Source organism: Pteropus alecto, unplaced genomic scaffold (genome assembly GCF_000325575.1).
Source record: "Pteropus alecto unplaced genomic scaffold, ASM32557v1 scaffold5, whole genome shotgun sequence".
Taxonomy (NCBI): domain Eukaryota; kingdom Metazoa; phylum Chordata; class Mammalia; order Chiroptera; family Pteropodidae; genus Pteropus; species Pteropus alecto.
In genome coordinates this window covers 30255545-30267112 of record NW_006441953.1, presented here as the reverse complement: position 1 = coordinate 30267112, position 11568 = coordinate 30255545, and the positions used below count along the sequence as shown (strand labels likewise).

Sequence of the window (11568 nt, the reverse complement as noted above, 5' to 3'; positions counted from 1 at the left end):
GAGGCTGCCTCGTACCCCCGGCTTCCGGAACTGTGCCTGGCACATGGTGGGTGCTTTGGACGCTTTTGCTGAAGGTGATGCTGGTGCACAGCTAATTCGGATTTATTCATTCAGGACTCGCTTCTTGAGCACCTACTGTGTGCCAGGCCCTTCTCTAGGCACTGGGAGGCCGCAGTGAACTCAGAGCCTGAGGGTGGGCTTGGGCCTAAGTCTTCTTGGTGTCCTAGTGTCTTGGAGGGGCCTGGCTCAGGGCAGGCGGCCTCAGAGTGCCATGAATGAGCGGGGATGAGTGTCAGGAGTGACTGCTGTCTTCAGGTCCAGTTTGCATGTTCTAGCTGATATAAAAAGGCCAGCTGCTGTCACATGAAATGCTGTCTGTTCCTTAACTGTGAGCGTGGGCTGCTTGAGCAGGGGGTGCTGCCTGGTGCTGGGTGGCGTTAGCGCCTCCCCCAGGCTCACGCTCACAGACAGACTGCTCGCAGACCCGTGCACTGCTGCTGTGGGCATTCCCCTGCTCCGTGCCTCAGTTTCCTCACCAGCAAGACAGAGATGACTCATTTTTTCTGAAAGGACTTAGCGGGCGCACGCGGTAAGCATCCAGCAAGTTGTCGTAAACGTAATCAATGTTGTTCCCGAGAAGAGACGAATGTTTAAACATGTTGGCCCCTAAATGACCGGCAATCGCACAAATACATCTCGAGAAAGCAGGGAAGCCGATTAGCTTTGACATCGGGTAACGGGAGTGATGGTGCCCCCGCCCCACCCCTAGCCCCGAGGAAGTCCGTGAGGGTTTCGTCCGGTGGGAGAGACGCAGTTATCACCTCCTGATTGGGCTGGCATTTGCGGCAGAGCCAGTGGCCCATGGGAATCCCATTTATTTTCTTCCCTGCGTCTGAGATTTTCTTGCATGTCACACACATCCCAAGACAACACTGAACTGTAACCTGAGGCTGCAGGAGAAGGAAGGGGAAAGAGCGTGGGTCTTGCCTCATGGACTGAGAGCCCACTGCGTCCAGGCAGGATTCTGAGACGCATTCATTTGCGGTGTCCTCACAGGAGGCCCCGAGCAATCGCCAGCATCACCCACTTTACAGGAGAGGAAACCGAGGCCCAGCGAGGTGAAGTCCCCGGGGGGCGGGGGGTGACTGTGGTAAGTGGCAGGGTGGGATCCGAAGCTGGCAGTCAGGTCTCAGGTCGGCGGCTCTCCACCAGGACACCCGTGGGGGCAGTCACACCGCATTCCGGTCCTGACTGTTATTTCCTGATCCTGTGACTTAGACAAGTCGGGCTGGTCTTGGTGTCCAGTCTTTTCATCAGTGATGTAGGGGTGCCAACGCCAGCCCCCATTTTCTGAGCTTCGAGTCCAGGCCGGGCCTGGGAGAGACGGATGAGGCTGTGTCTGTCTGTCTGTCTCTGCACTGTTGAAGACCTCATGGTTTACCAGTACGGGGGGTGGGTGGCGGGTCTTGATTGACACACACCGCAGTGTATCCCAGGAGCCCTAACAGAGATTTGTGTCATGAGTATGCTGGGGGTGTCCAGGGTGTGTGACACCCCTGTCTACCAGGGCAGGCTGCACGTCCACGGGGCTATTGTCTTCAGGTCTTGCGAGAGCAGGGCTTCGCTAGGTGTCTGAAGGGGGTGAGCGTTCCAGGCAGAGGACGGGGGGAAAGCGAAGCCACACGATGCTGTCTCGGGGGCTCCTCACACCAGCCCTCTGAGGTGGGAGTTCATATAAGTTAGGCTAACGCTGGTGGCTGCGACAGTTAACCCTGGGGTTGCAAGATGGAGCACAGGGAAAAGGGGCACTGTGGGGGTCCCCAGTGGGCACGTGGCCCTCCTGCAGGAACATAGGCTCCTTTTGCTTGGATTCTCACCTTCCTGCAGGGAACGGAAGGGAAGGAGGGTGGGAAAGGCATACCTGCCCCTTGACCTTGGCCTATAGCGGCAGGCATCAGTGTATTCACATCCTATTGGTCAGAGCCAGTCATGTGGCCATACTGGCTGCAAGGGCACCTGGGAAATGTAGTCCCTGTCTGGGAAGCCACTTGTCACTTCTCAGTGGAGGGGACGTGAATGGTGGACAGTTGGCTGGCTGTGCTGTGGTGTCTTCTCATTCCATTTTAGAGATGAGGCAATTAGGGTGCAAAGGGGTTCGGCCACTTACTCAAAGTTACACAGTGGGCTCAGAGCCAATCCCAGGGGGCAAAGTGAAGGAGGCCGGTCTTCCTGTGGGGCTGGCGGTGAGGGACTTGGGCCACGTGGCACTGCGTATTTCTCACCGTGCGGGATGGATGCCCACGGGCGCACTCCGGGCCTCTGGTTTTGGTCACGTGGCCCTGCTGTGGCCACCCGGGCCCCGGAGCCCGCCCCTGGCATGACCCTGGCACTGCCCTGCTCCGACCGGCCCTCCTCCTCTGCAGGTGCCGGTGCTGAAGCCCATGGACCTGATGGTGGAGGTGAGCCCGCGGAGGGTCTTCGCCAACGGCCACACCTACCACATCAACTCCATCTCCGTCAACAGCGACTGTGAGACCTACATGTCGGCAGACGACCTGCGCATCAACCTGTGGCACCTGGCTGTCACCGACCGGAGCTTCAGTATCCTTTCCCGCCACCGCCCGGCGGCCACCTCCCGCGGGCGCGGTGGCTTCTGGGCGCGGGTGGCTGGCGTGGTTGTACGCAGGCTGGCTTGGGGGCCTCTGCTCCGTCTGTCTTTGGTGAGTCCCGTGTGGCTCACGCTGTGCGAATGAGGCCCAGCTACGGATCAACACTGCTCCAGGGTGGCCGACGTCCCCAGCATCCTGGGACCTCATCAGGGATGAAGGAGGGGATGAGGGTCCTGGGGTCAGCCTTCCTGGAGGAGGGTCGGTTGACCCATCTGAGACCCTCGACAAAAGGCTCCACTGGACCCTCCTGCTCCCGACGTCCCATTCAGGGCTTAGTGACAGCTGGGGTGTCAGAAGCCTACCTGGTTGGAGTCGAGGTGTCTGGGTGAGCTAGGGGCAATAGTTTTGACTGTAGTTTTCCCCACTAACTGGTGAGGAAAGAACTATTGATACCCGAGCATGGGCCTGGGAAGGGGCTGGGGCTTGACCCTGGGGGCCTGCAGTGGACAGAGCAGGCGGATTGCTGAGCTGTCGCTGTTCCGTAGACTAATAATGATACTAGTGATTACAATGAGGCTCTGTGTCTGACATTAACATGGGTTAATATGAACTCAGTTCATCCCCACAACAGCCCTGTGAGGTAGGTGCTCACATGACCCTCTACAGATGAGGAAACTGAGCCACAGAGAGCCCAAGCTAACTCGCTCAAAGCTCACGCCTTCTGGGTGTCATACCTCCGGCCCTCACGTCCTCGTTTCCGACTTTTGCAACAGAGTGCTCTTCGCGAAGGATGCTGCACAGGTGTGTGTGAAGAAGGCTCCGATGCGTGAACCAAATAAAGGTCCCTCCCCTCCTGGAGCAGACAGACAGTAGACCATTAATATAATAAATGAGGAGACTATCTAGCCCGTGAGCAGGTGGGAAGTGCTCTGGGGAACGGGAGGGACCAGTGAGCACGGTGGTGTGTGTTTCTCCCGCCATGCTTGGCTGTGGCTGTAGGCGTGCGGCGGATGGACAGTCAGCCAGGGCGGTGGTTTCACCAAATGAATAAACAGACATGGGCTGATGATGTATGCAAGGGAGTGAGAATAATGAATGACCCTAAGATCTAAGCCAGGTGAGGCAGCGAGGGCTGGTGACAAGAAGGGAGCATCAGTGGATTGGGGTCCCCGTGGGAACCTGGGGGACTCCCCCGGCTTCACGGAGATCCTGCCACACGGCTCTGTGTTAAATCTGAGTGTAGCCTCTTACTCTGCGAAAGCGAGTTGTCAGTTGACCAACACATAACCGGCCCTTGGAGAGGGAGGCGTGTGTGTTACGGAACCAGTGGGCTCTGCGGGAGTCCTTGGTGGTTGTGCGAACCTCCCCTCATGAGACCAGCTCCCCAGGGAACCACACTGCATGGGGCCCTCCCCATGACCTGTTGCTGCCTGGCCACCGGAGTGACGAGACACAGGGACCCAGAGCAGAGAGACCCAGCCCCCGGCCCAGGGAGTCCAGCTGCCCCTTGCGGGGAAGGTGTCGGGACTGGGGGCTGCAGGTGCAGTGATGGGTCCGAGAGCAGCCGAGTAATGTGAAAAGTGTGTTTCATGCCCATCGTGGGAGGAGGCCACAAAGGCAGCTGTCACCACGCCGAGCTGGGGAGTTGCTCTGAGTTTGAGACATCCTTTGAGCAAGTACCTCCTGGGGGATTCGAGACCTGGGGGTTCACCTTCCTTCAGTTCTTGATCTTGGGTGTCGTGACTTGTCCTGATGCTGAGTGTTCAGTCCTCCGGGCCCCTGGAAGCTCTCTGTTGCCTCCCGTGTCCAAACAATAACACTTTCCACTTCAGCGGAATTGATATTTTAGCAAAGGTTTTAAAGAGAAAGGAAAACTTTTTTAATAAAGGAGAAAAAGTAGGCATAGTTTTGACCACTTGACAGGAGGAAAGCAGATTCAGAAGGCTTTATCTTGGATAATCCCAGAATTGGCTGCTCTGGACGGAGGGAGGGGGCCTGGTGCTTCCAGGGGCTTTGCTGTGTACAGGGCACATACACAATGCAGTGCCTCTGTCTGTCCCCAAGGCTCAATATTGGAGTCCTCCCAGCCCCCCTCCTTTCTCTCACCCAGAAAACGGAAAGAGGTGCCAAGCCCTTCCATTCTCTCCCAGTGGCTTTAGGATGACCCTTCCTCTCCACTGCATGAGAGGCCCAGCTCAGGCTGATTGGACTTCTGGTCTGACTATATCGGTCCCCTGCTTAAAGCTCTCGGTGGCTCCCCATCAGCTTCTGGACAAAATCCAAATCCCTCGATGGTGCCTTGTGGCACTGGGGGACCGGCCCCTGCCCACCTCCCAGGGTCCTGTGCATCCATCCGGCTTCTCCCTGCCCACCTCCCCGGGGTCCTGTGCATCCATCCGGCTTCTCCCTGCCCACCTCCCCGGGGTCCTGTGCATCCGTCCGGCTTCTCCCTGCCCACCTCCCCGGGGTCCTGTGCATCCGTCCGGCTTGCCCACGCCTTCAGGCCACTGGGGCTCCCTTCGTGTTACGGGCTCGGGTCAGTGCTCTGCCTTCTGCTGTTCCTTCTCCAGATCGTCCTTGACCCTCTCGCAGCCAGGCTGGCTCCTGTTTGCCCCCTTCACCCAGTCACATCTGCTCTGTCCACTCTGTGCTCCTCCCGGGCCAGTCACAGCCCCTCTGGGCCCACACTTCCTGGTCACCGTGGGATTTCCTCATCTGTTGACATGACCACCTCCCCAGATTTCCGGTCTGAGCCCTCCCCGCATCCCCACGCAGAGTGCAGGGCCTGGCCCATAGCAGGTGCTTATGAATGGCGGCTGTAGATGGTGACTCTGGAGCGAAGAGGGTCAGAGTTTCCATCTGGTCTTAGGGTATGGACACTTCCCCGTGAATGTGGCCTCCGGGGCGCTCAGAGCCTGGACACTACAGGGGAGCAGTCTGGGCACCGGCCTCTGGTTTCATTGCTTAACTTCCTGGGCGTCAATTTCCACTAATGTAAAATGAGCCAAATTCCTAAACTTCAGGACATTTGTACGGAATTCACTGAAAAGATCCTGGTGCACACCGGGCCCCGGCGGGGGGCAGCGTTATTTTCCGTCTCAGGCAGCAGCCCCTCTGATATTTGAGGCTGATTCTCAGAGAATTCCTGCATCCTTTCCGATCGTTCCTCCCCAGCGCCATCTCTGCATCTGTTTAAACCTCTCATGCCCTTTAATGCCAACTCTTTGGGTCCGTTAGGCAGCACTGGGCGGTTTTCTTGAGTTCGAGGCGTCTTAAAGGCAACAGATCACACGGGAGGCCTCAGCTGACGGACCTCTGCTTTCTTTTGAGCACTGGACAATTGTAAAGATGGTTCAGTTGATTTTCGACCTCCCGAGCGAGTTCTCGTGGTGGAAGCTGGCATTACATCAAGCCTCAGTCTGGAATGACCTAGAGCCTGTGGTCCAGCTGTGCATCCGAGACCCTGCCAGTCACTCGGCCCTTCTAAGCCTCGCTGTGCTTATGCTGTCAGTGAGATGTGCCTTTGGTGCTGGTGTCTGTGAGGATAGGACGCTGGTGCGCCCAGGGCCTGATGTGCTGTAGACACTCGCCCACACCAGCCCATCACCCACTGTCAGGCACCCTACAGGCTGCCTCTTTTCATCCTCCCGCGGTACCGCTGTACAGAGAAGGAAACTGGGGTGCGTTTGCTCAGAAATGCCCCAAGTCGGAGTACCCCAAATCAGTTTTCCGCCCAGAAAGCCTGGGTTTAAACTGTGACCAGCACATCGCTGCCCCGGGGCCTCGGCAAAGCCAGGGAGTCGGTGCGGCCGCGTCGCCCCGCCCAGTGCGCCCGTGCTCTGTCCACGGTGCTGACTCTCAGCAGCCAGCACTGCGTGGCCAGGACCATCCTCTCTGCCCCCTACACCGCGGTGGCCTCTTAGGGAGCACTTACTCTGTGTCAGATGGCGCTCTGAGCACGCTGCACGTGTCAGCCGATGGAATCTACCTGACGACACTGTAGGCTTTGTTAAGGCCACACAGAAAGGTCCCCCGCTCATGGCTCCGCTGCCCCCAGCGGTCTGGGACCTTCTTCCCTCACAGGACTGCACTGTCATTGTCAAGAAGGTTCTGAGCAGAGGCAGGAGGAGGCTGTCGTGGGCTAAATTGTGTCCCCCCAAAGTCTGTGTGTTGAAGTCCTAACCCCCAAGACCTCAGAATACGACTATATTTGGAGATAGGTCTTTAAAAGAGGTGATTCAGGAAGAACAAGGCTGTTGAGTGAGGCCTTAATCTAACATGATTGGTGAGATTCGGACACAGAGAGACACCGGGGAGGTGCACACGGAAAGCCACGTGAAGACACAGCAAGAAGGTGGCCACGTGCAGGCCAAGGAGAGAGGCTGCAAAGAGCCCAACCCTACTTACACTTTGATCTTGGACGCCTGGCCTCCAGAACTGTGAGAAAATAATTGTTTGTGGCATTTTGCTAAGGCAGCCTGTAAAAACAAAGCCAGAGGCACAGGTTGCCAGGAACCAGTCTGTAGGATCTGACGTTTGGCCTGAGTGCTTACAGCTCACGCTCATAGCCGGGTCATCTTTTGGAGAAAATTTGCCCAAAACACAGCTTTGTTGGCTGTGCCCTCGTGAGACTGCCTTCCCGGGCACCCGCACTCCCAGTGTCCCTGGGAGCCTGTGGGGGAGGCTTCCCGTGGTGTGGCTCTTGGCAGAGCTGCCTCGGTCCTCACTCCACGGCTGCTCTGTCGCCATGGTAACGGCTCCTCTATCCTGAGAGCGTGCTCTCCTGGAGACATCTGGATCAACTACGCTTTGCTCGGTTAAATCGATGGAGCCCTGGGCCGCATCCGTCTCGCTGCCGAGCCCCCTCCCGCTCTCAGCATCCACCTTTTGGAGGACACAGGCCAGTCCTGTGAGCCCAGGAGCAGCGCCCTTGGGGGTGCTGACCCCGTGGGGGAGGGGGGAGCTGCATGTCGTGTGGAGATGCAGCCGCTCCAGCACAGAGGGAGCCGCGTGGGCTGGAAGTCAGGACGCCAGGATTCTGCCCTTGCTCTGCCACCTCCGCCTGCAGCCTGGGCAAGTCCTTTCGTGGGGCTGGGGGGCGGGCGGTCCCTTTCCGCAGGGGCGCCGAGGTGCTTGGCCTGCAGACACCGTGCTCACCAGCTCTCTGGGGGTTTGACTGTGTCTCCAAGCTCAGTTAGTTGCTGAGTCATTTGTTGAGGCGTCGCCCGTTGTGACGTTAGTTAATGTTTGTGTGCTTCTCCGCGTTTGTGGGGTGCTTCCCTACCCAGTTCTCGCTTGAGCTCCTCGCAGAGCAAACCAATAACGGTTACTCATTTCACACTCCCAACTCACTGTATGGCCAGCAGTGGGGTGTGATGGCCCTTCGTGCCCGTGCCCTTGTCCAGGTGACAGGGACTGGGACTCGCAGAGGAGCAGCTCGGTGGCATGAGGGTCACTGGACCTGCAGTGGCCTTCCCTCTGACATTTCACAGGCTCTCCAAGAGGGACCGATGCAGCTCTGAAGGTCATCGAAGGCCAGCGACAGTGCACGGCGCTGGTGTGACCCGAGCTGGCTTTGGGACATCAGCCGATGTCCTTGGCAGCAGGAGATGAAGGAGTTTCTATAAAAATCTCTGCAAACCTGATGACTCTGCAGAGGGCCCACCTGGATTCTGTTCCCTTCTGTTCCTGTGTCCTTGGCAGGAAGACTCAGAGACTTCTCTCTGGGGCGGGGAAAACCTGTCTCTGAGCTCTGCTGACTCCTCAGGGTGCAGCCTGAGCCACGATTCGGCCATCGCGACTGGCTTTGAAGGCCCAGCACGATTTCTGAGTTCTCTTGCGCACAGTAGGGAGGCCACCAAGCAGGGCAGTGGGAACCCAACCCCGACTTGAGGGAGGTCACTCTGGCTGGGCTTGGGGGACGGCCAGAGGCAGGGAGTCCTACTGGGCAGAGGTGCCCAGGGCTGAGGGGTGGAGCACAGGGATCTCTGGGTGCAGGGGCCCCAGGACTTGGGGGCTGTTGGATGTGGCGAAGGGGGAGAGGGGGGATCAGGAAGGTACCCCAATTCCTGGCTTGGCGTCCCAGGGCTGGGGGCGCTGGGACGGGTTTAGTAGAGAGCAGCAGTCTGGGAGGGACGTGGGGGAAGACGTCCACGGCACTAACATTATACCCAGCTCCCGAGTAAGTTTCCTGTGGCCCCCATAACAAATTTCCACAAATTGGGGGCTTAAAATAACAAAAACCTGCTCTCCCACGGTTCTGGGGGCCGGAAGCCCAAAATCGAGGTTTCGGCAGGGCTGCGCTCCCTCTGCAGGCTCAGGGGAGGGTCCTTCCCGCCTCCTCCAGCTCCCGGCGGCCCGGCGTTTCCTGCACCAGCATCACCCAGCCTCTGCCTCTGCCGCCCCATGGCCTTCTCCTCTGAGTGTCTCTTATAGGGACACTGTCTTTGGATGTAGAGCCCACCCCAATCCCGCACGATCTCATCTCGACGCCCTTAACCTGATTATAGCTGCGAAGGCCCTTCCTCTAAATCAAGTAACATCACAGTCTCTAGGGCTTGGACGTGTATTCTGGGAGACCCCCACTCAACCCACCGCCCCGGAGAGAATTACCTGTGCTCCGTCGAGGGGTGTGGACCGGAGCGAGTTACCTTCTCTTCTTTCAACCCCTGCCCGGCCTGGTCCTCCGGCCACCTGCCTGGTCCGACAGACTTTACTTGCTGGGAAAATCGCACTTCGCTGCCCAAGTGCGACAGGAAGCTTAACAAAGCCTGTCGTGCAGCCGGATGGAGAATAGAACGTGAGCGATGCATCCAGCTTTGCCGCGGGAGGGGCTCGTAAATGAGACTAATTACATTCATGGCCGAGGGAGGTCGGTCCTGCCGTGAACCTCGTAAAGTGCCATCCTACGTGTGGGTTCACGCAGCTGCTTGTGAAACGGGGAGGGGCCGTCTGGGGGTTAATTCTCCAGATGAAGGGGCGCTCCGGGATCATGCCCAGCCCCTCGTTGTACAACTGGAGGACACTGAGGCTTCAGGAATGGAAATGACTTTTGCCTGTGGCACCAAACAGTCCAGAGAAAGCTGAGACCAGACGCCTAAGCCAAGGGCTCTGTTCACTGGTCGCTGCCAAAGTCAAAGCTACCGCACGTGGTCACTGTCAGACCCAGCGTCCCGAAGTCCATGGGCATGTGGAATAATGGGTGTGAGTCTCGGAGGAGTGTTTGTGGTGTCCTTTTGGGGCATCACTGTCATGCTGCAGAGGCTGCTTCTGCATCTCCTTCGTCAGTCCCCCAGGCCCCTGCTTTACGACGTGACTAAGAGACAACCTCCATCCACGATTAATGCCTCCACACTCCCGCGGCACCAGCGGGGAGCTAGGCGGCCCGCTCTGGCAGGGCCCTGGTGAGCTGAGCCAGAGGTCTGGGCGAGGCCATCCCTGAACTGGCTGACCAAAGTCCCAGTTACATGGCTATGCCCTGAGGGACAGACACTGTGCTGCTCCAGAGGTGCCAGGTGTGGCTCTGGACCCTGCAGTTCAGAGACACATGTTGGCTGTGACTGGTTTTGTCTCCCTCCAGGGGGTCATGTGTTTTACATCTATTTTTTCTCGGCACCCACTGTATTTAGAGTCCTTTTTTTTTGCAACAGTGAGAGAGAGTGTCGCCAAGTGATGCTCGTGCTGGAAGAGCCTCGTTCCTGGGCCGTCGGTGGGGCCCAGCATCAGGGCCTGGGATTCACAGGTGTCACAGCTTCGTGGTGCCGTGGTTCAGGCATGTTAGCTACAGAGGGCTGCAGACGGGATTGAGACCCGTGTGCTTTGAAAAGCCTTCATGGCCTCACACAGATTTCTAACCAGTGTTTGGAAAAGGCAGGCCAAAGCCACGAAGAAGTCGAACGTCATCGTCACGAGGCCATCGGGAGCCCAGCATAAGGAGGCCACCTGCAGCGGGACGCAGGAACCTGAACTCTGTAACCATTTGCTTGACCTTGGCCCCTGAGTGAGTCTGGGGCCAGGATGTGGGGGCAGAGAGAAGGGGCTCTGAGCCCACCACTCTCTCTGGCCACCAGAGTCCACAGCCTTCCAGGCCGAGAAGACAATTCACAGAGACAAGCTTCGGTCTCCATGAGCCAGAGTTCACATACCGTATCTGTGACCCTCCTCCACTGAGCTGGGTTCTAGAACATCCCAAGGCCAGAGGGGAAGAGTATTTGGACCCTGGATCAGTCAGGAGGGTTAGGCTATGCTGCAGTAACAAGCAATCAGAAGGTCTCAGGCATTTCTCGCTGCGCTACGCGTCCCCTGCAGGTCATCTGAGGCTCAGGTCTCGCGGCAGAGAGAAAGGTGTCATGACAAACCACATGCTGGCTCTCAAAGCTTCAGCCCCAAAGTGACATGTGCCACTTGTCACTTCCATCCTCCATTCATTGGAAAAAGCAACAAGTCGGCTGGCTGCCCTGAGTTCCGCCCGCCTTGGCCAAGGCTCTCCCCAGAATGTTCAGAGAACTTCCTGCAGGCAAAGCGTCTTCACTTTATCCCACTGAGTCCTACCTGCCCCTCCAAGGAGGTTGTAACCTCCTCGAAACATGGCGAAAGCACATGTCCCCTAATGAGACATGACCAGGATTCGAACCCTCCCTGTGTTCCCCAAGTCCCGGCACTCATGTCCCCACCAAACTGCCTTTGGCCCTTGTATCTTGAGTCCCACAGAGAGAACTTGGCCCCTGTTTGCCCTGACCCTTTACTACAGAACTGTAAGCAGGTGCCGTACTACAGGGCGTGACATTTCATAACGGACACGCGTCTCTCTGGACACCATTTTAAGTTCTGTAAGAAACTAGCGCCTCCTGAGAGGCTGTCAGCGGGTGCTCAGCCCACAGAGGGTGGGACTGCAAGCCTGACGTCATCACAGAAGGCTTGGTGCTTTCTCTCTCAACCTTTAGTCTGTCTATCTGTCTGT

The 11568-nt window shown here is 57.7% G+C and overlaps 1 protein-coding gene across 1 annotated transcript in view; it reads left to right on the top strand.

The window, feature by feature from the left end:
- PPP2R2C (protein phosphatase 2 regulatory subunit Bgamma) overlaps positions 1 to 11568 on the top strand; it is a 92969-nt gene that overhangs the window by 61772 nt on the left and 19629 nt on the right. Inside the window, exon 7 of the mRNA XM_025051836.1 lies at positions 2424 to 2601. Coding sequence (XP_024907604.1) covers positions 2424 to 2601 — 178 coding nt within the window. The remainder of the gene's footprint in view (positions 1 to 2423; positions 2602 to 11568) is intronic.